General features: G+C 41.8%; 1 protein-coding gene across 3 annotated transcripts; it reads right to left on the bottom strand.

The window, feature by feature from the left end:
• Window positions 1-260: 260 nt before the first annotated feature.
• scarb1 (scavenger receptor class B, member 1) lies at window positions 261-27,465 on the bottom strand. Of its 3 annotated transcripts, none has more exons than XM_076284017.1 (13): window positions 27,051-27,465; window positions 26,459-26,619; window positions 16,451-16,592; window positions 14,746-14,946; window positions 14,304-14,399; window positions 13,673-13,788; window positions 12,768-12,934; window positions 11,712-11,830; window positions 6,889-6,962; window positions 6,097-6,148; window positions 5,221-5,367; window positions 4,343-4,372; window positions 261-1,530 (listed from the first exon to the last, which is right to left on the bottom strand). In XM_076284017.1, the coding sequence occupies exons 1-13, from the start codon at window positions 27,168-27,170 to the stop codon at window positions 1,441-1,443; spliced, it is 1,515 nt and encodes a 504-aa protein (XP_076140132.1). In that variant the 5' UTR covers window positions 27,171-27,465; the 3' UTR covers window positions 261-1,440. The 3 variants fall into 3 exon arrangements, with proteins under 3 accessions (XP_076140132.1, XP_076140134.1, XP_076140133.1); XM_076284019.1 differs by lacking the exon at window positions 4,343-4,372 and adding an exon at window positions 3,718-3,793; XM_076284018.1 differs by lacking the exon at window positions 4,343-4,372.

Genomic DNA, 27,465 nt, shown 5'->3' with positions numbered 1-27,465 from the left:
GCGAACATTGCAGTTATGCAGTGACTGTTCACTGCTTATGTAATAATTATCAACCTGAACAGTGCTAATTCAAGAGGGTTGCTATTAATTTGTCTACAACGGTTTGTGTTTGAGCTCTCGCCTATGAGGCACTGCAGCAGGGAAGAGAAAATGAAGTGTGTTTGTGCTCATGGAACACAATGTAACCGTGTGCTGGATGTACCCCTGTGGCACACCAGGGGGCGCTAGCTGAGATGAGATTATGTAAAAAACGCATGAGGTAGTTCTGAGAAATTTTATAACATGAGAATGAATTTGACAAATGATTAAATCCTTAACATTTCTTTCAGGTTACATCATGATTTTTTTTGTTTTCATCCAGTTCATGAAAGTCCGTTCAGTTAGTTTCATAGTTCTTCAACAACTAATGGGAGAGGACCTCTAACACACTCAACATTGAGAACTTTAGCCTCAAACCTATCATAATTACACCTCAAAATCAGACATGCCATTACAAGATTGAACAACAAAAAATCCAGTTAAAAATACTATTCATGACATTTCAGATTCTCAATTAGTGCATATTCTTCCAAACAATACAGTATATACAATCATTTAAGGCACATACATTTTAATCTCCTTTTTGTTAGGATTATTTTCTGTAAACAGTGAGGCAGTCTGGAAATGCTGACGGAGTGTCGTCTTCGTAAACAGTTCTTTGGTGTGTGAATGTAGGCCGTTGAAGATCTCCACACTGATCATGAAGGCAAAAAAAATAAAAAATCCCACAGAACAGCGGATTGGAGCCGATCTTGTCCAGGATAAGGTTTACCTCAGGATCATAAACGTTCTAGAACCATTCTCCACTCAGAACCGGAACCAGGGCTAAAAGTTCATGGTTGTCACTGCAAATAGAAAACGGTTTAGAAGCGTGGATAAAAGCAACGATGCCAACTCAGTCCGACTCCAGTCACTCTGTGCAGTAACACTGAATCTGTCTGAGAGAGTGTGTGGGGGGGGGTGGGGTTGGGGCAGAACCCCCCGTTGTGCGTTCTCATCCTCATTACATGTCCACATGAGTCCACATGTGTCCATTGCGTTCATGGCCGTAGAGGAGAAAGGTCAGACACACTCGTCCAGCTCAGCTCAGCTCATCTGAGCTTTGAGCTGAAAGGTGACTACAGATGGAGGTGACTTAGATCATAAAACTGAAGTTAAGTGCAGAGAGTTGGAGGAAGAGTGCATCTCACAGAGAGAGAGACAGATAAAGAGAGAGAAAGAGAGAGAGAGAGAGATAGAGAGAAAGAAAGAGAGATAAACAGAGAAGAGTGATATTTCAAGAGGGAAAGGACAGACTGATAGATAGACAGACAGATACATGTAGATAGATAGTTAGATAGATAGGGACAGAAAGAGAGAGAGAAGATTAACGTTGGAGGAAGAGTAGAACACACTCCTCCATCAGCTTTGAATGAGAGGGCTGCGCTCGTTCACTGGTGAATTCGTCTTCTCCTGTGCGCAATGCCCCGCGCTCCTCTTACATGGACTTGTCTGTGAACAGGGAGAGGGAAGAAAACCCACACAAAAGGACACAGGTGTTAAGGAAGCACACACGGGAAGCACACACGTCTGAGGTGTGAGGGGTGTGTTATCTCACAAAGAGACACTGTAGGGTTGAGCTCAGGGCATAACCAAACCTCCAAAGATCGTATTTACTTAAAGGAGAAATCTGGCGAGTTCTCATTTAGATCTCTGTTACTCGAGGTCGCTGAGTACTGTCGGTACGGAAAAAAAAACCCCGAAAACAATCGGTTTTACCTAGCTCGAGTTGCTACAGCCAGCAGTTAATCCAACCAGGCAGCTACAGCGCTACACTTTGGGGGCATGTCTGTGAGCCCCCATGTACATGCCCCCAGAGTGTAGCGCTGTAGCTGCCCGGCTGCGTTAGCAACTCGAGTTAGATAAAACCGATCGTTTTCTTGTTGTTTCGTACCGACAGTACTCGGTGACCTTGAGGGATCTACAGTATGTGAAAACTCGCTGGATTTCTCCTTTAAATCTGTCTCAAATGTGTGTTGGTGTTTGTTTCTACTGCATGTGCCTTTCAAACAAAACAAAACTTATTTCATAAGATACCATTCCCCTTCCTATTACAGTTGCACTGACACAATATCATGCACAAACACAAACGCAAACATCAAGCAAAAACTATAAAGTGCAAAGTGTAGCATCATATGGCTCAACAGAATATAACAGTGCACAACCATATAGTCCCCTCAGTGTGCACCCTGTGGTGTGTGTGTGTGTGTGTGTGTGTGTGTGTGTGTGTGTCCTCTGCCCTGTAAACACTCCTCGTGATGCAGCACAGCACTCATGCTACATTGTACCGGCTGGTCCAGCTAGCCATGTAAACAACACGAAATCAAAACTTTTCTTATCTACTTTTCTTTTAAACAACAACTCACCATACCTGCACCCTGGCCAAGACTCTGCTCGCTATAAAGGGCAAGAGGGAGGAAGCAAGCAAACACGCACGCACGCACTCACACACACACGCACTCACACACACACCCACGCACGCACTCACGCACGCACGCACGGATACGAAACACGCTTCTGTTTACAGCCCTGTGTTAAACCTCTACTCGTCCACAGTGATCTCCCCCACTGCTTCACCAGTGTGATGTATCCAAGATCTGAATCTGTTCATGCACAAGCTGTGCTTTGTGTACCAGGCCCCCGTGCACCTTTTGCGGAACAATCGCGATTGCTCATCTCCTGTGTGCTCTCCGTAGTGCGTTGTCACAGACCAAACCAAACAAGTGCAGAGAATCAATGGAGAGTGAGGTGAGGTGAGGGGTGAGGTGAGGTGCTCATTCAGAAATCAGCAATGAGTGAGTGAGACAAGTGGGAGCTCAAGTGGTAAAACTCACACACACACACACACACACACACACAAACACCCACACACGCACACAAACACCCACGTGGATCAGGGCCACATCAGTCTTAGTCTTTATGAGGGTGTGTGTGTGTGTATGTATGTATGTGTTAACTGTATGTATATATAATGTATGTGTGTGTGAGTGTGTGTGTATGCGTGTGTGTGTGTGTCTCTCTCTGTCTGTGTGTGTATGTATACGTGTGTGTGTGTCTCCGTGTGTCTCTGTGTGTCTGTGCGTGTATGTACTGTATATGTGTGTGTGTGTGTGTGTGTGTGTGTGTGTGTGTACTGGCATTGGAGCCGAAGTGGCCACCGGCACTATGATGATGACGAAGGTGAGTGTGTGTGTGTGTGTGTGTGTGTGTGTGTGTGTGTCCGGAAATGTACAGACTGGGTTGGGTTGACATTTGACATTATTCACATCGAGAGGTATATTGATGACCTATTGACATATTCAGGGTCAATATTCAGTCTGGGAGCATGATTATAAGGCAGACACCAGATGCACAGGGCTCGTATAGGGTGATGGAAAGTTGCATATGTGTTTTTGTGTGAGTCTATGTATTTGTGTGTGTGTGTGTATCTCTGTGTGTCTGTGCGTGTATGTATGTGTGTGTGTACTGGCATTCGAGCAGACGAAGTGGCCACCGGTACTTTGATGATGACGAAGTTAAGTGAGTTTGTGTGTGTGTGTGTGTGTGTGTGTGTGTGTGGCTGGAGTTAAAGGCAGCTTCACTCCATACCCCTAAGTTCAGGAGATGGGCTGTCTGGTGTGGGCAGCAGAGGACACCCACCTGCGTTGTTTATGATATACAAGTCCGCCTGCCTCTCACTGCCACTTGAGTAGCCTTTGGGGTCATTTAAGTTGTCCTAAAAAACAGCCACACCTGGTTGAGCATTTCACCTGGGCAGGCAGACACGGGGGGGGGGGGGGGGGGGGGGGGGGGGGATGGGTGGGGGGGGGGGTCGGCGGAGGCAGTGGCCGAGCATCATCGCCAAGGCGACAAGGCAGAGGGCTGATCATTTGATTTTTGATTAGACGCGATGTCTGATCAAAATGTGATTAAGTGTTGTGCAATGTTATTGGTTTAACCATGCAGTGTGAAGCAATGCCGTTGGATATTCAGAGGATGCAGGCCAGCCATTCTGCAACATGCTTAATTCTTTTTGACCAAATTTTGACCATGTCTCATCTGATGAACAAGGAAGACGAATCTGTTGGAATCCCTCACATTCCACTGACAATGTCATTTCTGCAACATTTCCCCTCAAAAACCAACCAAGCCATAAATCCTTATTTACAAGGAACTGTACAATTTATTTACATCATATGTATATCTATGGTTCACCCAATCATGCTTAGGTTTCATTTTTTTCTGATTTGGGAATTTCTGGCAACTCCTTAGAGAAAGTACAAACCGTCAAGTTAGCCAATGAAGTGGTCCGACTCTGTAAAACATAATTAGACTTTGAGAAGTCTTAAATTCTATAAATAATAAAACACAGTCCTGGTTTCTGTTCATAGCTGCCATATGTTTATATGTTTTATGTGTTTAGTCTAGAAGTCTAAAGTGACATTATAATATTATTATGTCTTACTGAAAACCTGTTCAAAACTAAACATGTAAAAGAACCACAGTGATCTTAAAGACGCTAGATGAGTCTATAGAGAATAACTGCATATCCAGATAGATCAGGGTCATTTGACGCATTATAGCTGCCATATGTCTATAGAGAATAACTGCACATCCAGATAAATAGGGTCATTTGATGCATTATAGCTGCCATATGTCTAGAATAACTGCATATCCAGATAGATCAGGGTCATTTGACGCATTATAGCTGCCATATGTCTATAGAGAATAACTGCACATCCAGATAGATCAGGGTCATTTGACACATAAATGCCAAACTGGACAGCCCAAGAGTTACTGGTTAGACTCACCGCATGCCACATTACATGCCATGCAAACAACACAACAAAATTCACTTCCCTCCATCTCTACCTTACACACACACTTATACTATCACCCACCCACCCACACTCTTAGCAACAGATGCGCACACACACACACACACACACACACACACACACACACACACACACACACACACACACACACACACACACACACACACACACACACACACACACACACACACACACACACACACACACACACACACACACACACACACACACACACACACACACACACACACACACACACACACACACACACACACACACACACACACACACACACACACACACACACGGAGTGCTGGGAGCGTACCTTGTCCCGTGTCTTGAGGACGATGGCCCCTAGAATGGTGGCTAGACCCAGACCAATGAAGGTGTACTGCATGTATTCCATCATGGCGGGCAGAACCACCAGGTTGGTGTGGAACGTTTTCAGAACCGGCCCGTCAATGTAGCCACTCTAGAGCACACAAAGAGAACCACACAAGAGGAAAAGGACTGAGCAGAGAGCATTTTACCGGGCTGGTCTGAGATTATGTGACCAGTTGGTTTAACCCATTCGCGCTGGATGCTGCACGACGCAACATTCTATCTCCCGCTGGATGCTGCGTAGCGCAGCATGCTTTTTATTTTATGTTTCTAGATGTTTTTATGTATTTAGTCTAGAATGCCATAGGATTCTATAGGCGTTTTTAGCAGGCATTTTAGGAGTAGAGGAGTTGATTGAAAAAGAAAATATGAAAATATACACCCCGACGAGAGCCTCAGAGAAATATTTGGGTTGATTGAAATAGTTAAGATCCTTACAGGATTTCACCCTGCTGTACAAACATTTGCCATAATGCCATAATGGCAGGCATATACATTCTTATGATAACGTCCCCCTGGACTTAGCAGGCCTTTCTGTTGGGGTCAGCCCTCAAATAATTACTTTTGATAATAATTAATAAAAATATTTTTTTATAAAAATAATTATTAAAAAATACAAAACCATGTATTAACCGCACCCGTGTATCAACTGCAGTGCCCAATTGCCCAATGAATCAGAATCAGATTGTGCTTTAATCATGAAGAAGAATGAAGAAAAAAATGTATAGCCTGTCCTTGTGTATTAACCTCATAGCTGAAGAAGTTTTGCAAAATTAATTTATAAACCTTCGTTAATAGTAAGGAAATTACAGTACAGTACCTCTCCAAACCAGATCATCGGCATCACCACCTCCGATATCTTGCCTGTCTCACTGGGGAGGACAAAAACACAAGGACAAAAAAAAAAAAAAAAAAAAAAAAAAAAAAAAACAGAAAGGAGTCAGTTTAAAGAGTTGAAAATGTAGACAGGTCTGGTTGAATTCATGAATTGTCACCAATAAGTAGATTGTATGCACACCTTAAAAACATTTGCTTGTCATCTCCCTACCGACAGTGCATGTGTGATTTTTATAGATAATGTTCTATAATATTTGCAAAAATATAACCCTTTTTCTGATAAATATCTCGGAAAGGAATACTTTTTGCATGAGACATTTATCAGAAACTTTCTACGAATTAAACTCTCTATAGGCCAAGGAGGAGAGTTGTAGTTAATCATTATGACATGAAGGGAGACAAGTCAGGTCTTGGTCATTAAGTTTGCAGGACATGCAACCAGAAGTGTCACACTACCAACTCACTCCAACTCTGTGCCAAAGAACATTCAGGCTATGGGCAGTGCCGGCCTGACAAAATCGTGTTTGTAAATATGTGTGTGAGTGGATGAGTGAGTGAGTGAATGTGTGAATGTGAGTGAAGGAGTGTGTGAGTGAATGAGTTAGTGAATGTGTGTGAGTGAATGTGTGTGTGAGGGAGTGTGTGAATGTGAGTGAGTGAGTGAGTGAATGTGTGTTGAGTGAGTTAGTGAATGTGTGTGAGTGAATGTGTCAGAGAGTGAATGTGTCAGAGTGAGTGTGTAGGGGAGTGTGTGAGTGTGATGCATTGCTCTCACGTGATTCCAGACACCGCCTTCATCAGTATATTGAGTTGCAGTCTGACAGACACGTTCATGGGTACTCCAGTCTCCTAAAAACAAAACCGATATTCAGATGGTCAAACATACCAGTTTTTCAGATTGCCAAAAGGAGGGGCAAGGCTCAGTGTTCACACTTCTCTTTTCATATCTTTGTGAGAGTAATATACAATCACAATGTGTATTATAAAACCATACAATGCACTAGAACTATCCCACACTAGCTTCACCAAAAAGCATTTTTTGTAAACATCTGTAAAAAGCATAACTGGTATGATATTGTTCATCTTAATTCTATAGTCCGATAATGTTCTATTTCACCCATGTAACAAACAGGAATGCAGCTCAGTAAGTAGCAGAGCACTCTATGATGCAGGAGACCTGGGTTCAATTCCTGCTCACTGCAGCAATTTTGAAGGTGTATTTCTCACAGCTAAACCAAGCTAGATAGATAGATACAGTAGATATATAGAGATAGAAGGTTGGGCTTGGCTACATGGTCCTTGCTTTAGATTGGAGGGCTGCAAAATTTACTACAAATAGATAAGAAAGGTCTTATAAGCGTATTAGTTATCCACCTCTTTGTCTTATACACCGTTAACAAGCATTAACAAGCTGCTTGTTAACACTTACAATCTGCACGTTAACGGTTAACAAATGTGCCTGTAAGTAACTTAAAAGGCTGCTTATTAACATTTACAAGCTGCATGTTAACAGTTTGTTAATGTTATTAAAAGATAACAACAGTTAACTAACTGTTAGTAATGAATTGTTAACTGCTTATTATGCACTGTTAATACCTAATAAGCACATGATATTCTAAAGCGTTACCAAAATATAGAATCACCATTCTTGGAAGATGTTCATTCAGCTGTTTTATTTGTTTAGAAAAAAGACAAACCACAGATGTGCTTCAAAAATAACAATCTGTAACAGATGAACATTCTGGCTTTGTGAAACATAGCTCAAAGAAATTAACAAACATTGTAGTAATTTACAGCAATTTATTTTTCAGATCACGTAGAGGAAAAAATATGGAATTACTTAATTTTGAGGGGGAAAAAATATGGAATCACAAACCTAAAATGATCTAAAAAAATAAAATGCCTTAAATTACTACAATTTTTGTTGTTGTTTTTTTTAGCTATGTTTCACAAAGCCAGAATGTTCATCTGTTACAGAAAAATATTTTTGAGGCACAACTGTGATTTGTCTTTTTTCTATTAAAACAGCTAAATGAACATCCTCCAAGAGTGGTGATTCCATGTGCGTGCGTGCGCGTCTGTGTGTGTCTGTGTATTTATGTGTTTGTGTGTGACGGATCAAACCGAAAAACAATGATTCCGTGTCATCCTTGTGGGGCTACATTCCCACCAAGTTTCGTGCACCCCGGTCTTTCAGTGTCCCGGGAATCGTTGACACAAAATTACTGAATAAAAACAAAACAAAACAAAAAAATCTAGAAGAAAAAAAAAACTGACTAAACTGATATGACCGCCGCGCATAATTAGATAACTACTTTATATTTTATCCTTCACAACATTACTTTTCAAGAACACAAACAGAGAACCATGGACTTTGATCAGGAGATTACTATATGTGGAGAAACAAGGTCATCTCAAGATAAATGCCTTTATCTGCATAGTGGACCGGAACGTATCAAATTACTAAAAGTGAGTCATCACAATGGCTGCCTTTAAAGACTGATGACAGATATGGGACAGAGTTATGGAAGGATTTGGTCATGGTTGAGGGCAGAGAACTTCTGGAGTGTTGTTGTTGTTGTTGATGTTGTTATTGTTGTTGTTGTTAATGAGAGTCTGCTAGGTGTGTTGTTAGCTACTGTGTATACTAATATAAAATGAGAACTTTGATTTAAAGCAAAATGCCCAACAAATTGCCCAGATTGTTATAGTCTGAAAAAGTATGCTTTTGACCACACATATCTGTTGCAGCTTCATTGCATGTGAGCAAGAGGAACGATGTCCAGCACCAGCACTGAAGATGGCTCGGTGCTGCAAAGCATCCGTCGTATTGATGTGCAAAGAAGTTACAAAGGATGCGCTCAAGGGGGTGTTTCTCTTTATTATTGAAGTTTGCTTCTAACTCGTACCCAAATACTTTGAGCTTGGAGTTAAGTGCGCCCACTCGGGTGATTGAGTCCACCAGGCAGTTTGCAGTTTCATAATATCGCTCAAACACACACACACACAGACACACACACACACCCACCCACACACACACACGCACACAAAGCCTGGATTTAAGAAATGAGGAACCAAACTATAAGCTTAAGTGAAACCAGAGACTGTGAGGTGTTGCTGGGTGAGTATCACGTCGGGACACATACTTGGCTTGGCCAAACTGCAGCGCCAGCCACTCTAAAGAAAGCACACAACACACCCCCCAACCCTCCACACACACACACACACACACACAACACCCCCCCCAACCCTCCACACACACACACACACACACACACACACACACACAACACACACACACACAACACCCCCCCAACCCTCCACACACACACACACACACACACAACACACCCCCCAACCCTCCACACACACACACACACACACACACACACACACAACACACACCCCAACCCTCCACACACACACACACACACACACACAAAAAACAGACACATACAGGCATGCATACGCACACACACACACATATAATAAAGTGTGCACGCGCACACACACACACACACACACAAACACACACACACACATATATGCCCACAAGCACGCACGCACACACACACACACAATTGTCACACACCCATGCTCAAGCTCAAGCGCACACACACACAAATGTACACAACACATTAACACAAACACACAAATGTGCGCAATGTGTCTCCCCTGGGTTTCGCTGGCGTCATGCTGTGAATGCTTTCCAGCTGGATGTTCCCTACTGCGGGAAACAGAACGCCTGCTCAGCCTCTCCACACTCTTCCAGCTTCAGATGGCTGACTGCTCAATTATCTCACAGCGATTACCGTGTCCGTCAGGCATCGTAAGAGAACAGAGAGACACAGAAAACACAAACACTATGAGAGGACTGGGTCAGATGGACCGGTCCAAGTCTGCTGGTTATACCACTGGACATCGTTGTGTAACATACGATGGGAAAAAGACAACAGGGTCCGCACCCAGTGTTGCCTAACATCTTATCTGCTATACTCTGTACGTGTTTTATGATCGTCTGGTATGATTGTCATATCACTTCAGGTGACCTCAGAAAAAGCATGCCGTTCTTCCTCCAACAGAGGTAATTCACTTTTATAATCCAAACACTGTAGATCTTTTATAATCCAGACGCTGTAGACCTAAATCTAACATTCAAAAAAATGTTTTAATAATCTCACAAGACAGACTCTTTCAGCGGCAACTACGGCCTGTTAACTTCCAAAGCAAAAAGCCACAGTGATGACACATACCTGCCTTCACTCATCGCAGATGACAGCTCACTAATAATATGGCAAGCTGCTAGAATTCAGATGGTCAGGCAAGCAGTTTCGATTAAAGATTGCAGATTCGACCCGACAAATCAAGACCTATTAATGCCTTCATTGACCACGATTTCATTTTTATGGATGCAATACAACCATAACAGCTGCAGTTAGGCAACCCTATCTGATTTCCAATTAGCTTATCATATCTTTTGCCCATTTGTGGGCCGCACTATACAATATTATTGCGCTATAAACAAGACTGTAATACCTTGAACCTAAACGACCTTTTAAAGTCACCACGACTTTTTTAAAGACACCAAGTCAGGCTAACCTTCTGATGAAACTATCTATCATATCACACACACACACACACACACACACACACACACACACACACACACACAAAGGCACACACATATACACACACACAAACAGATACATACAGGTGCGCATACACACACACACACACAGACATGCACGCACACAGACATTCATCTGCAGGGGTTAAAGTAATTTAAAATTCTGTCCCCAACGTTATCAGACATTTATGAGGACGTCATATATACTGTAGTCTCATTATCTATTTTCAAATCTCATCATATGTGCCTACACACTTTAAGCCCTGCATCAGATAATGAGTTTATGCAGCAAATTTAGATAACAAAGCAATCCTTACGTTATTACACTGCTTGTAACAGATAATATAGTTATTTTTCAGAACAGTGGCGGGTCATGATAACCCTGAGCGATAAGGTGCATCATCTGAAAAAGCCAGCCAATAATGATTTAGGACTGCTGAACATTACCCTGTTATTACCCAATTACCCAAAACAGACATTACATCATTATCTTATGTTTTTTTTGCCATGGATTTGACTGTCAACTCTGGTGTGAGTTTTGTGTATTTGTGTTAAGAAATCCCCAAAATCTCACTAAATAATAAAAAAATAAAAATAAATAAATCTACTGTATAAACTGTCTCTCTCCATACACTGACAAAGTGCTATGAAACAGGTGTAGAAACATCACTAATGGGTGATTGGTTGAAAGAGCATTGAGGTGATCAAAAATGACCATCTAAGGGCCTCTACACATGGGAGCTGCTGGAGAACTGGGCTGAGAGAGTGCCAACAGGACGGACACACACACACACACACACACACACACACACACACACACACACACACACACACACACACACACACACACACACACACACACACACACACACACACACACACACACACACACACACACACACACACACACACACACACACACACACACACACACACACACACACACACACACACACACACTCCTGACTTACGGGATGGATGTCGATGAAGAGGCCGTGGTCATCCTCATTGGGACTGAGACCAAACACTGTGCCAAGCAGAACCGGGTCAGCGTTGTAGAAATGCGGCTGAGAGATGAACACTGGAGAGTCTGTAACCACAAGCACAGTTAGCACACAAGTGTATCTAAAAAATGGCTCCCATCTCCAAACGCCTCCACTCAAATACACACTTCCTTCCCTACACAACTAGAGTCTCTGGAAAAAGCCTCACAACCAGGCCATGTCTGTCGCCTGTCTGTCAGTTAGTGACGTCTTACAGTCTAACTAAAGAAGGGAATGTTAAAAGCAATCTGTATTGATTACATTTATTTTAAATTTGAGAAATCACTGAGAGCAATACTTTAATTCATACTAATATTGAGTACATAGATGAATGCAGGGCTGATGCTACAGGTTGAAAGAGACCCCTTATCATAATTACATTACATAATGAGACAATGCTAAAGAAAAACATGATAAGTTTCTTTCAGTGATGACTAGAATTATTTTAATGGTATACTGAAGGTGTTGTAACTGTTAGAGACATTGCTCTTTGGTATGGTGAAGTACGCCTGAAAAATATCTTCAACACAAAGGCAAGATAAAGGCCTTCCAGTCTTCTCTGATGATAGACTTTTTACAACATTTAAGTGCCAGGCCATCATCTCTGAAGATAAAATGTACAGAGCACTATCTATGCAGATAGAATACATACTGAAAAGGGCATTTTCAGTTCATTTACCAAAACCCCTTTATTTTCCCTCTATATCACCGAAATTGGAGAAAGGAACTATTATTTCAGCTTTTATTGCTGAAGCTTACAACAGGAAACTTTATTTCCCTCTATATTACTGAAAACTGACAAGGAAATTTTATTTTCCAAGATATTAGTGAAGCCTACACAAGGAACCTGAATGCCTCATAGTGAATACTGCAGAAAGAATCTCTATTTCCCAAGATATTAGTGAAGCCTGCACCAGGAAGCTTTACTCTTTCTAAGAGTAGAACTGGTCTCTTTGGCTAGAGTGGAATGGAGATGGCGCTCACTTTGTCTACAGCTGCTGACGTTGAGGAGACCTGACTGCCTGCAGGGACAGAAGCCCTCGTTGGGGGGGTAGACACTCCCGTTGGCGAAGATGGTCGAGGGAGCCACGTAGCGATACACAGGAACACCACCCACGCTTCCCGGCCTCTGGTAGACCAGCTCCATCGACCTGCGGAGAGACACAACCGCCAGGTGCACTGTAAGGGCAAAGCAAGTTCATTTATATATATATATATATAAAGTTCAAAGCAAGTTCATTTATATATATATATATTTATATAGAACATTTCGGACTTGTAACCGGAGGGTTGCCGGTTCGAACCCCGACCAGTAGGAACGGCTGAAGTGCCCTTGAGCAAGGCACCTAACCCCTCACTGCTCACCGAGCGCCACTGTAGCAGGCAGCTCACTGCGTCGCGATTAGTGTGTGCTTCACCTCACTGTGTGTTCACTGTGTGCGGAGTGTGTTTCACTAATTCACGGATTGGGATAAATGCAGAGACCAAATTTCAAATGTCACGGGATCAAAAGAGTAAATATACTTATACTTAACATTTTACACACAGGGGGAATTCAATGTACTTAACATAAACAAAAACAAAGACTAAAAGTAAATAAAAGCATAAAAAGGCAATAATAAAAAAAGCTTAACAAGTAAAGTATGTAAAATAATTTAAAAAAAAAGACACTAGGTAGAATAATTGAAAGATGGCGAGTGTAGGGCTAACAAGAACAACACTGTACACCTACTTGCTCTGCCATTTCTTTCACCATAAATGCCACCATAAATAAATCTGTAAATTAATAAGTTAAGATGTGCGTGCTCAGAGTTGCCTGATCCGCATGGCTCTGGGTGGCTGTTCATGGTAGGCACAGGTAGACAGATCGGATGAGGGACGCTACCCACCTGCAGGCATCTGGACTGTAGAAAGGCAGGGTGGACTCCGTCGTCATAAACGGAGGCCACATCTGGCCAGCTGTGCCGTTAATCATGTTGCACTGTTCCGACTGCCAGTAGTTCACCTGTAGAGCACAGAAAGGGGGGCGGGTGGGGGGGGGGGGCTTGAGATTAGCGAAAAGCACAATGTCAACATGGCAGCTTTTACAGTATCTGGAGAAGAGCTCAAAGGTGCAGTTCTCGACTCTATTATGGGGAGAGATTAGTTAAGTTCAAATATCAGCGATCAAACAAGGCCACTGCGTTCAATGCTCCATAGCTTGTTATCTATCTGCGACAGAGATGAGGGGCTAATAGCCACAAATGCTTGTCTCTGCTTGCCGAATGTGAATGCACCTCAGGGCCAACAGACCACCTACCTTGTTTATTAAGTTTAGTAGTATTACCCCCTGGGACAGTACAAAGAGTCAGGAGTGTTTGTCTCTGCTTGCCGAATTTGAATGCACCTCAGGCACAAGACCCATACCCCCCCCCCCCCCCACAAAATGCAACCATAAGCATCCAAGAGGAAAACCAACAGCTAAGTCATACAACTCCACTGGTGACCTGTTGGTCTATACCCAGTGTCCAACCTACTGACCTCTTTCAAACCGTTCCAGGAGTCGACTTTGTGCACCTTGCGGATATCGTCCTGTCCAGTAAACACTGTGAACAGGCCTGTGTTGGAGTTGTTGAACTGTGAACAGAAGACACAGACAACACAGAATGACACGCAGAGTAAACAGGTGCAATCAATAACGCAGGTTCACAAAACAGCTCTCTCCTACAGATATGTACCATATAGAGAGCGTAAACAAGGTCACAAAAGCAACCATAGATACGAGCAGTGTAAGAAAATCTACCTAATACACACACACACACACAGTGCCTACGGCCACACACACACACACACAGTGCCTACGCCACACAGTGCCTACGCCACACAGTAGGCAATGTATTCTGTACTCATGAGTGTCAAAATTGTATTTCACCTCTGTTTAAATCCTCATGGCTTCAAATTAAGAATTCAAATGTGTTCTCACCTCAGAGAAGAGGCCAAACTTGCCCGGGGGCAGCATGCCTGGGAAGAAGGTGTTGAGGAAGTCCACCAGCTTGCTGTCGTACCCCCACATCAGCTCTCCTACAGGCTTGGTGAGAAACGCGCTCTCCTTAAAGGCCTTGAAGGTGGCGCTGACCATCATGCGCACAGGAAAGGGCTTATCCTCCATCATGACCGCTGCTCCCTGCATACAGAGACAGAGACTCTTTCTTTCTTAAAATGTCCATGTGGTTAACCCTTAATAAAGGTGTAGGTTTTTGAACATTCTAAGTTCCACAACAATTGAAGGTTCTAAAATTCTATGTTGAATTCAATGAACCCAGATATTCTTTAGAACGTTCATTTCTCAACATTCCTCCTTTAAGGACGCCATTTTCCAGGAAGAAAAAGAGGAAGTTCCCAAAACCCCACCCCCATAATTTTGATACCATTTAAAAAGTCCTAAATGTCCTCATTAGAGAACAAAAGGAAGCTCAGTAGTATGTATGGTGCTCAGTTAGTATGTATGGTGTGGGAGATATTCCAGTTTAGAAAGGTCCTCTAGAGAGGACAAAAATGAACTGCTGGTAGTCAGGAGGATAAGGCTTATCCTCCATCATGATCGCTGCTCCCTACATTCAGAGACAGGCTAAGGGACAACTCTGCACATACTCTGGACTGGCTACCTAACAAACAACAGTCAAGCAAATTATCCATCTGGGACTAATAATGCATTGAAACTCGAGCAAAGGGAAACATTTCGATCTAGGCTGGAGAGAGCTGCCTATAAACTAGGACCCAAGTAGAAGGATAGTTTTGCACATTATCCAGGTCTTACTTCAGGGTTTCTGCAGGTTTCAACAAGATAAATGTAAGACTGGAGACCTTTCAAACACCTTTCAAGATAATTATCAGTAAGACTTAAGGCCGATGTCATGCCCTTGCAACCTTTTTAAGACCATACACACATTCTGGACAAAGATCCTTGATTACTCCGCTTTAACCCTCTCTGTTCTGGACATTCTCGTTTAAAAGATTGCTAATAGTGAGTGTCAGGCAGTGGGACACACCTGTGTGCAATCCAGCTTCGCCTGACAACTTCCTACCAATCAACAATGAGGCAGTGAGACAGATTTGTATTTACTCTGAGGAGTCGAAGACCTTCCTCTGTGGACACCCCAACTTAAGAGGCAGATTTCTATTACTCTGAAGAGTCTAAGACCTTCCTCTGTGAAAAGCCCAACCAGAGAAGCAGATTAATACATATTCTTAAAATGAGGGACATATTTCTCTGTACTCTGGTTGGATAGGGCCTCCCCACCCAGAAAGAGGGACAGATTTGAGTGTCTTCAAGATTTACGAGATCCCTTACTGCTTCAAGCCAAACTAAGAGACAGATTTATGTTTTGGGCAGACCTCACAAGTTCCTCACTGTCAAGATCCAAGGCATATGCATTCCTACATGTTCTGGAGAGATATACAGTGTAAGTATTTTTGCAAAGACTCAGGCGCTTTGGTCCATCGGGTGAACTCATAAATGCTGTGTGAAACAAAATATTTGTTAAAAAAACAACAACAAGGGGTTCTATGGTGGAAATTGCTGTATATGTTCTGGCTGTATATGCAACTGTCACTATTTTACTGAACCGGTGATGTGTCTTTCATAGCTCTGGCAAAACGTGTGGAGAGGAGAGAACAGCGGATCTCACCAGCACCAGCATGTTGGGGATGGTGACGACGTCCGACTCGTTTCCCGCCGACATGTCTCTCTCGAAAAAGTACCGTCTGTACTCGCGGTAGGACACAGTGTTGTTGGCATGGAACGTGATGTTGTCCTTCCATCTCTTCTCACTGGCGGGGAGAACATAGAGTCAAAGATTTCATTAGAGCTCATTGAGGGATTCTGGGTACAGATGACTTGAATTGGTGATTCGAACGTCAGGCAAAACTCAGTGCTTCTGTGACCTGAAAATGTTCTAAAAATTCTTCTTCACAATACTTGTGTGTTTACTTTTACAGGTGATTGTTTCATCAAAGTATCCAATGAATTTCAATGGCTTTCTGTATTTGTCTGGTAATCTGGGCTTTCAGACGTACACTAACTGAGGCAAAATCCTAATAGGCAACCCCCCCCCCTTACTTCCATCAGTACACTGCTAGTGTGTACTGAGCGCATACTTCCTTCAGTACACTGTAAATGTGCACTGAGCGCTTACTTGCATTGTTCCCACTTTTCGATGGTTAGTATTGTCCCAATATCTGCACTATATACTTAAACAAAGTAAATGAAGTGTGCAAGTAGGCGGTTTGAGACATAGCCACAAAGTCTCTGACTGAGGTTGCCGAGCCAGGCTGAGATCCTATGACAATCCCTGATGTAGATTATCAGCTCTCCATTTGCCCAATAGTACACTGCAGTTATTCGAGGGTTAACATTCATTTGGCACAGTGCTTTAAGGAGGATGTGAGGCTCTGGTAGGGTGTTAGAGGCTGAGCTGACATCAGCAAACACTCAACATATAGTGTGGGGATAAAAGAGGAAGTTTGACACAGCAACGTATGAGATTCTCATGATGAGATGCTTTGTGGGTTGGGGGGGGATGCATATACTTCCTCAAACCAAAGGCCTCTTTCTCATGGATGGATCATATAGAACTGGAGAGAGTGAGAAAGTGCTGTCCTTATTCACTTCACTGGCCTATTGCTACTGGAGAAGGGCATATTTTCGATCACATTCATAGGTCTACATCCTGACTGTACAAAGGAACCTGGCTGAGCTGAGCATTCTTAATTCATAGCATAACGTTACCGTGGCATTGTGTGTTGTCCCATTCACTTTTTCCTTGGTCATGTGTAATTGACTATGTGCTTATAGCTTAACTTACCCTACCATGACTTGGAGTTTGCTATTTCTTTTATTTGGATCTGTAAGAAAAAATAGGAAAGGTTTTCTCTTCTCTTCGATGCAAAAGTCATCCTTCGTCCTGTCTGGGTGAACTAACCAAAAGTTACCAACTCAAGTAATTATATGCTAGTCTCAATGCAAATTGATCTGGCTCTTACTGCCAAACTGGTCTGACAACTTTTTGTTTAACTATGTACCGGTATATGATAATTGAGTTAACCTCACACCTTTGGCTGGACTGATAACGTGAGTGGAATGGATTTAATGTGGACGTGCACATAAAAAGACGAAGAATGGCTATCGTAAAAGCACCAATTACCGGCCCTTTCGTTCGGAAATACTAAATCAATGATGTTTATTAATACTTCAAAATAACATTTCATAAATTAACCTTACATTTTTCAGTAGCCATAGGTGTGTAGAATTGAACAAAATCTGGTTTGGTTCTTACCGGGGCTTTTACTGCCTGAAAATATCCGATTTTGTTTACCACGCTCGGAGGTTAGTGCTGGCCTGGTGGGTCGCCTATTTCCGACCTTTCTTATGGCACATCAATGGTTAGACCGAGAATTCTCGTCGCAAATCAAAATTCCACTGGAGCTCCAAAGCGGATTTGTACACGCAGCCTTACAACACTGTTTACAGCTCTTTGAATCACGGTAAAATGTAATTTTTGGTACATAGCTAATTTAGATACACTTATGGTGTGGGTGCTTGCGTTTCTTTAGGAATCCGCTTGGTTTGTATAGAAATGAATATTAAGTGACACATACACGTAAGCAGTGTTGTGCCAGTTCACAGCTTTTCTGAACTAGTTCAAGTTCAGTTTATACATGCTCAAAGTGAACAGTTCACGTTCAAAGTTCACAATTTTAATTCTGAACTAGTTCAAAGTTCAGTTCATTTTACTTTTTTCGTGAGATATTCAAATAAATACTTTTTCTCACACTACGAGCTGGGTCATTCTTAGCAAATGGTGCCATTTGTGTCCCCATGATATAATCAAATATAAGTTGTGAAAAAATGGGTTGATACTTATTTTTTTAAGCTTTCTTCCTAATGAAACCCTTCTTCACTACATAATACAAGGTTTATGCCCTCAGGGTTCATTAACACTTAAATAATTACTCTGACTGTGGTACAAGCACTCTAAAATGTCATGTCCCCGGTCAGTTTTTTTAACTTCAGTTGCAAATATAAGTAATAAAAATCAAATATTTTTTATGTTTTTAACTATAATTGCAAATAACTATTGATAATACATCTCACCACATGCTATTTGTTAAATTTAAAATATATTTTAATTAATATTGAAAAATCTTGAAATATGGTCTGTCCCTGAGTTCACTGTCCCCCCGCGTTACTTTGATGAAAATCCTTCTGGACACGCCCCCTGACTGTTCCTTTAGTCATCTGACACTCAGGAAGTAGGATTCATTTTTGGAGGGAAAGCAACTACAAGGAGCAGAGTGAGTAACTCTCTTTAATCAGCACTTTTTTAAAGTTTTAGAGTGGCTTACTAATGCGGTAAAGCATAACATGTCCCCTACGTTACTCAGATTTATATTGGAAACCAATATCAATATACACAAAATCTTCTTGTGTAGTCACCATGTGCTAGCCTGTTGTTCATTACATGAGTAAAAATGGCCGACTTTAGCATACATACCGCGTTACTGTCCCCTCCCGTTACTCTTGGCTGTACATAAAATAGGGTGACTTATTAGAGGGTTAGGGTGTTGATCAGTGTCTGACATGTATTTTTATGTTTTTACGAAAGAGCCGCAACCTTTGAATAAGAGGTCCATGCAACTGGAGAAGACGGTGTGGAATTTCATTGAAAAACACCTGGGTTGCTGGTCCGCTTCATAGCTTTGCTATATATGAATTAAAGGGACACCAGGCAAGCCTGATGCTTTTTCTCTACGAAACTCCCCCTCGCTCGGTCTGAAGCTCTTTTCCTTTTCTTTGCATCTTCCGTCAAGGGTTTTCACTGCTTCTTTGCCGGCTCTGCCATTATACACACATTTGCAACAATCGCTAGCGTTTCATTAGCCTCCCTCTGTGCTGTGGATGCAGGATGGAAACTGAAACTGCTTCGGTCGCCGGGTACGATACACTGAACTTGCAAGCGGGATATTCTTCCTACAGGCAGTAGGGGCGGGCGAGAGAGTCTTCATTCGCCCTGTAATGAGTCATTTAACCATATACCGACTTACGAAGATGAGTAATTAACACGAAAACGTTGCCTGGTGTCCCTTTAAAAAATTTTTTTTTAAAAAAATGATATTTCTTTATAGTGTAATACATTTCATGATTGAAGGTGGGGTGGGGTGAGTTGCCTTTCAAATATATTGTTGTTCAGGGATTTTTAATGACCACCCATTTTAAATATTGTCCACCCCGTTACCAACATTGTTACACCAGGGAGTGTGTTTTTGTTATATTCATGAAATAAAATCAATACATATTTTGCATATCTTTGTGGTTACTTGCAGAACAAGAACTGGCAAAATCAAATATCTTAAACATTTTACCAAATTCCATAGAATTTCCTATTTTCTTTTAAAACAATTGTGTGGACATTACCATCTAGTCTTAAATCAGAGTGTGTATTTTATATACAGTGTGTGTTTATTAAAACTTTCTTAAAATATATTTACAGGGGCAAGGTGAGGGACAGTTGAGCTCTTAGAAAATGTAAATATTAGAATAACTGTCTATTAAAAACATGTATTAATAGAGATGAAAATGTCCAGTAACGCGGGGGGACATTTGTGTATACACATGTACAACAAATCTGATTAAAATTCTGATGTCATAACATCCTGAGCTGGCCCAATATATGTTTCTCATAGTTGAACATGTCCCTCATCAGATGAAATGATAAAATCAATGAAAATGTGAAAAAAATTTAGGCAAGGTCACCACCCTCAAATGGCACCATTTGCTAAGAATGACCCAGCTACAGTAGAAATCACTAGGCTATACGTTCTTTGAAGCTGCTCATTGTAGACATTTGCTCATGACACTGCAATTGTGGGTTTCTTACCAGGTGATGAATCTTGCAGCAGTACAGACAAGGTAGACCAGTCTCCGTGCCATCACTTCCACTAGCCATTTTTTTTTTAATTGCAGCGCTTTCTCTCTCTCTCGCTCCTCCAGCCCTCCGCGCTCTCGTCGTTGCCTGCTACAACATTCTCTGCTGCTACGCGGCGTTGCTATGCCTTCCCCGCTCTGCTGCAATTCATCACGGGTAACGTTGTGCGGAAGGCAGTAGGCCTATGCTATTCAACTATTCTCAGCCGGACACTACGTTGCCCGCAATGCATTGCGCACACAATGTCAAAACCATTTCTGTCTGATGATACATGATTTAAGCGGCACCAGCGAGAATACAGGAGGGAGGAACTTTCTCTCGTTGCGTTTCAAAAGAGAAAACAGATGTCACTCAGTTTTCAATGGAAAACAAATTCCAACGTTCATTTACACTGATGTCTGCCGTTCATGACACATAATGTGAACTAATTCACGTTCAAGTTCTTTATTAAAAAATGTGTTGCGTTCAGTTCAACGTTCACGAAAAAATGAGCGTGTTCAATGAACGCGTTCTTTTGAACTCGTTCACGCACAACACTGCACGTAAGAGGTCGGAAATACGGGACGGACTGTAATAGGTGACGTTCCATCTATCCCACTGTCTAGTCACGCTTGACTGTCCTATCTAAATAAAGGCAAAAACGGCAAAAAATATAGTTAAAAAATAAAGAAGTGAGAACATGTTGAAAAAAAAAAACAGGTCACCTTTGGTCCTGGTCCGTGGCAGGAGGTCACAGCAGGATAGTCGGCCAGGGCAGACCCATTCCTCATGCACAACTGACCTGACCTTGCCTGACCTTGCCTGTCAGAAACAACATGCAGGCCCACATCTGTGCAGTGTGTGCCCCAAGACCACATGTCAGGGAAGAGGAACAAAAACACAAAAAGAGGCTTGGGCCTTGGATGAAATACTCTCTAGGGAAGCACAGGTTGAAAAAAGTATTTCCTAAATAGCATACAGGTTGGTGTGAACTTCTCCTTATATATCAGTATGGGAGAGGCCTAAGTCATCTGCGGCAGGGGCGGACTGGCAATCTGGATGTCCTGGAAAAGTCCAGAACAAGTAGCCTAGTCAGTGTCTAACTCTCCAAATAAATATGCTTCATTTAGGCCTATCAGTGGGCTATGTCTACACTATCAGTTATCATTGTCATTCAAAAAACTAGCAACATTTGCGCCATCACATTTTCAATAACCTATGTAGTATAGGCACAAGGAAAAATAGTGTAACCAAGGCTGCCAACTTTTGCAATTGACAAATAGGTCTCTCACTACCTCACGCCACACATGCTAGAACAAAAGACGGTCCAGTCTTTAGTATTTCCGTCTGTCTCAAACTACATTAAGATGGTGCGTTTAGCAAGCAGAATCTGAGAAATCTTCTCATCTCCGATCTGATGGTCTACGGCGGGGTGCGCTCATGAGAGCTATGGTAGGTTTCAACGCATCGCCTTACAGAAAATGGTTCCAACAGACAGGTTGTTGCCTCATTATTGAATGATGAAGAATTGCAGAGTTGCATTGTCTATTTGTCTAGGCGGGTCATTCCACGCCAACTCAGCCACCCATGTACATGACACCTCTCAGATTTTGCTGAAAAGCGTTGAATATATGCCTTATGTTACCAAAAAAAGGAATCTGAAGTTTCAGGTCAATATCTCAAACGGTTTGCCTGTGGCGTCCATTTGAATTTCGGGTGCCACGGCCCTAATTGACACATTGGAATTTCACATTTCATCTTTTGCCATTTTTGGAAGCCCATAGTCTGTTCTAATAGTGGTAGAGGGCTGGAAACTGGTGTGGTAGTTCATTGTAGCCTGTACTACACAATTCTAGAATCAATATTCCTTAAAGTCCTAAAAAATGTGTGATTTTTAACTTTTTCAATTAATTTTGACAAGAGCAAGGTTCCAACATATAACAAATAATCCTGTTTAGAATAAATATGATCATTAATTGTGGTGCTAGGGCTACCCAAAAAGTAAAAAAATCGCACACATCATATTGACCTGAAACTTCAGATTCCTTTGTTTGGTAACATAAGGCATATATTCACCGCTTTTCAGCAAAATCTGAGAGGTGTCATGTACATGATACGCCGATATTGGCTGTTTTCACATGGAATGACCCAGATGTTTCTACCACAATTATCACGTATTTGCAAGGACTCGCTCTGTTCCCTTGTGGTAAGATCTCTTGATTGTTTGTTGGCTGACCCAGTTAGCAGTGCTAACTGATGCAATTGACATTGGTCTATGCAACTGCAGTCACAAAAGCTAACGTTAGATGAGTAGGCTGTCAGGCTGCATAGACAGTATTATATGAATCAAGATAAATGACAGGTTGTATGAATGACAGATTTATATGAATGCAGGCTCAAGGCTAAATTATAATTATTAATCAGTAATGTTCATTTTTGTAAAATCTGACTGACTATTTTCAATAATTTCACTGGCATAGCCTACTGTGAGACTGTATTATGATAGACAGCTAATGTGTGTATGTGTGTGCGCAAATGGTAGTGGGCTTGTTTGTAGGAAAGTCCAGGGCCTTTTTTTAGTCCCAGTCCTTCGCTGATCTGCGGTGAACCCCACCTAATAATTACACGCATTACTGCATACTCAGCATACATTACGTACCAATCTGTGGGGGAGAGGATGGGAACAATGCAAACATATGATATCCATGACGAAGCTTGGATATCTTCAGGGGGTGAAAGTAAGCCGGTACTGGCCGGTACGGAGTACCACTAAAATATTTGGAGAGGGTACGCCGTACCGGAAAGAAAACTATACTGTCTCTGAAAAATATTGCACTTTCAGCATGACAACACAACTGCTAACGTCAATTTACCAGAAGCAACACGTTTCCCCCACGTTCTGAACTGTATCTGAATTGTGTCTAAACCTCCCGTGCAGCTGGACAGACAACGAGCAAGCTATAGCGCGCGTACAGTAGCCTACAGTAATTGCGCCAACGTGCACTGGTATCCAAAGTGTTTTAGCAGACGGACGTTTCTTGGAAAGTCTCCCAAATAAAAAAAAACATACAGGCTAAAGAAAAATATGTTGATGTTTCAATAACCTATTCTGGTTTTATGTGTGCAGTGTTTCGCTGGAGAGACAAGAGTCAGACAGCGCGTGTACGGTTTAACCAGATCTTGCGCAGCAATAATGAAAGTGTTTTAGCGGACAGAAGTATGTAGTCTCCCAAATAAAAAGGCATGACTCAAAGAAACGTGTTTCATGATATACAGTAGCCTATATACAAAAAAAAGATTGGAAGTGGGAGCGAGCAGAGTAACTAGGCTAAATAAATTAATAAATGTTGAAATTAAGTGTTTGCAATTTATTCATAATCAAAAACAGATACAGGTGGGTTAAAGAGTGATACTAGAGTGATAAGAAGTCCCAGTGAATGCTTGATAAGTAGACTATAATACAGTAAATAAACAAATAAATAAATAATAAATAATTAGGCTAAGTGAAAATTTCGGCGCGCGCATTATAACTCCATAGTACCACCAAGAAATAAAAACTACTTTCACCCCTGGATATCTTCAAATTGTAAAAGTTCGTACAGGACTGTAAAATGTGCAGTCCCAGCTTTCTGTGTTGGTGCGGTGAGGACAAGGGAGGACGTCAGAACAAGCAGCTAAGTGTCTGCGCAGCAGCGCTGAAGGAACTAATGAGCTAATTGATTCCGCCTCCACTGTAATTACAAAAGTTCTGAACTGTAACAAAATGGCGTAACTGTTCAACCCTCTCTCACTGCTTGTCTCTTGGTTTCTCTCCCACTATGGTATTAGCGGCACACAACAAGGGGGATACCAGTGCATCTCGTGAAAGGAAAACAAGCAGACAAAAAATACACAAGTTGAGAAAATGACATTGACAATGATAGCAAAAGTCTCAGAAACCTTGCAAAAAACGCCTCCCATCTCTCTCTCTCCCTTTTCCCTCTCTTTCTATTGATTGTTCTCTCTGGCTCAGCTTCGCTCACTATCTTTCTCTGTACATAAGAGCTACAGTTTGTGGGTCAGATATATAAGAGTAACCAGATTTGTGTCAGTTATGTAATAGTGAGGGCCGTCCAGAAAGGTGTGGTTTGTCGAAGGGGGGGGGGGGGGGGTTATTATGTATGTCCACCCCACATCCACATGGTCCCACTTATCCTCTGACACGTAGATCACTATGACTCCATTCTCTCTCTCTCTCTCTGGACCCTGAAGCCCAAGACTGTGTGAAGTTGCTACAGTGTTCTCCACCACAGAAAATGTAATGGGGTTCCTCAGTCAAATATCAAGGGTTATATGTGATATGTCTTAGGGACCCTCAATTATATACCATGGGTTATGTCATTCACCCCTGATATCTGAATGGGGCCCCTCAGTCAAATAACACAGGTTACACTCTCTGTGATAAGCATACTTTGTAATTGCCATCTTTTTTCACAGGAAGATGCCTTGAATCTGTTGTCCCACGGGCCCAGTGGCTCATAATCCCTCTATACACGCACACACACACAAACATGTTTGTATCAAGATCCACTACAGGGATCTGAAAACACACTCCTAACCACCACTTTATCTGGCATCATTTTTCAAGAAGCACAAACAAAATGCTCACCTCATCACCAAGTCTCTCTGGTTGGTGATTTCAACAGAGTAAGGAACAGACTAGATTTTTTAAATAAAAGCATGACTTAGTGACTTAAATAGTTTAGCAGTCAGATAAAAAATAGGGCAATTCCACGCAAAACTGTCACGTCCATAACGCCAACACAATGCCATGGTATGATGTGAATGGTGATTACTTGAAATTTGAGCATTCACTTTTCTTGGTTGTAGAACTTAGATGAAAAACTTTTCACATAATCATTTGCATCATACAAATACCATGGCATTTAGTTGCCGTTATGGACGTGACAGTTTTATGTGGAATTGCCCATTATTATTATGTTGTACAATTTTCTCATTCTATCCAGATCCCAGATTTACTTTTAATTTCCTATTGGCAGAGGACAGACCCCGAGGCACATGCTAAATGCCACCGCACGCTTCTGAGGGGCCTGGTCCCATGCATGCCATAACGCATTTAAAACACAAAGTTTTAAATAATGATAAAGATATAAACCTGTAGACAGGGAGTGCATGGAGAATGTGAAATACCACGTTTTTGATTCGGAAAAGAGAACAATTTCAAAAATAAATATGGAAATGATTTAAACAAGGAAAGCAATCAGCCAACTGCAGTTTATTTTGGAGAAGTAAGTAAAGATCCCACCACAGAGCTTTTGATCATATCTCAAACAATTACACGTTTCAATAGGGTTAATGTTCCAAACCTTTAAGCAAAAAAAAACAAAAAAACAATTCAAACCATCTGATCCCTTGAAAAAACAATGAGTACCCTGACTGCATGATTATTTAGGACCGCTGCAAATGAATGTCCCTTTCTGACACAGATGGAAGACATTAAGAATGTACAGAAAGAAAAGCAGAGCCTGTCGACACACACACTTCCCTCAATCAGAACACATGCTGAGAAGCACAGCGTGAGAGGCCAATCCACAGTAAGTTTTACACAGGGAATAAAAGTGATTGACAAGCTTCTGACTGCATACACCCAACAACACAGAGAGCGTAGCCTACACGAACATACAGTATGCAATACTGGATTTGAAGTTTGGGGACTGGTGTGACTTAGCCTACCTGTAAACGTATGGTCCCTTCTGTTCCACCATAGGCTTCTCACCATTCAAAATTTCTTGAGGGTTCAGTACGTTCCAAAAGTACACCGACATGAAGAACGGCACGGGGATGTCCTTCCACATAGTGTAGGACATTTCGTTAGCAGGGTTGATCTCCACATTCTGGAAGACAATAACACGTGTTATGAATTTACGTGCTACCCCTTTCCTTCCGTCTTGACATCCCCTGACAGGCAGGTGAGGATGCCTTAATCTGTTGCCCTATAACCTACATAAAGTGTAGCCTATTTCCAGTCATATAGGCTACTAGCTGAATTAATTGGCACGTCCTATAATAATTATCCTATTTGAAGAATAATGTTCTGCAAATGACCCATGAGGGGAGCACTGTGGACTCAAAAACAGCTCAAACAGGTAGTATAGTGTAATAGCTGTAGGCTACTATAGGCTACTGTAGGCTACCAGAAATGGTCTACTACAGGAATGTTGTAAAACAGCCACAAACAAGTAATGCTGTCAAATGGTGTCGCAAGTTAACTTAGGTTAGTTCAAAATGCATAGCATTAAGTATCGAGAGAGAATTCATAACCTACCTTGACAATTTGGTCATCAATAATGATAGGTCCGACAAATACAAGAATGATCCCAAAAACCACTGTAAGAGTTCCTGCAATTGAAAGACCTAATGCAATTTTTGATTTAGATATAGCCATGGTTTGGACACAACGAATAAAAATCGGTAAACAACGAAAACTAGTAGCTTGCTTTGGTTGGTTGGTTCTAGGTCACTATTTAAAGCGACTTGCTGGCTTTTGTTCTCCGTGTAGACGTCAACAAGAAACGCACACGTGAACGACAACTCCTGTAATTTAGCAACTGAATTCATGCGTTGAGGTATATAAAGCTCTTGTAATTCTAGGATGTAATCTTAAAATAAAGTCCACAGTACAGCAGATAAGACACCCGCGGAGACTCGCTAACAGAACCGAGAATAGCTTGGCCGGCATG

The sequence above is a fragment of the Alosa pseudoharengus genome, unplaced genomic scaffold, assembly GCF_046254945.1.
Source record: "Alosa pseudoharengus isolate Yale_2024_CS ecotype anadromous, Long Island Sound unplaced genomic scaffold, YU_APseudo_1.1 YU_APseudo_1.1_scf_14, whole genome shotgun sequence".
Classification (NCBI taxonomy): Eukaryota; Metazoa; Chordata; class Actinopteri; order Clupeiformes; family Clupeidae; genus Alosa; species Alosa pseudoharengus.
The sequence above is the reverse complement of the archived record's forward strand: the minus strand, read 5'-3'. Positions and strand labels throughout refer to the sequence as shown.

Bases quoted from the DNA above. Each gene is read 5' to 3' on its own strand.
- scarb1 (XM_076284017.1), bottom strand. From the start codon at position 27,170: ATGGCTATATCTAAATCAAAAATTGCATTAGGTCTTTCAATTGCAGGA. The intron at 26,620-27,050 runs GTAGGTTATGAA...ATTGTCTTCCAG, and splicing joins TTGATGACCAAATTGTCAAG to AATGTGGAGATCAACCCTGC. The intron at 13,789-14,303 runs GTCAGTAGGTTG...TGTGCTCTACAG, and splicing joins CCTGGAACGGTTTGAAAGAG to GTGAACTACTGGCAGTCGGA.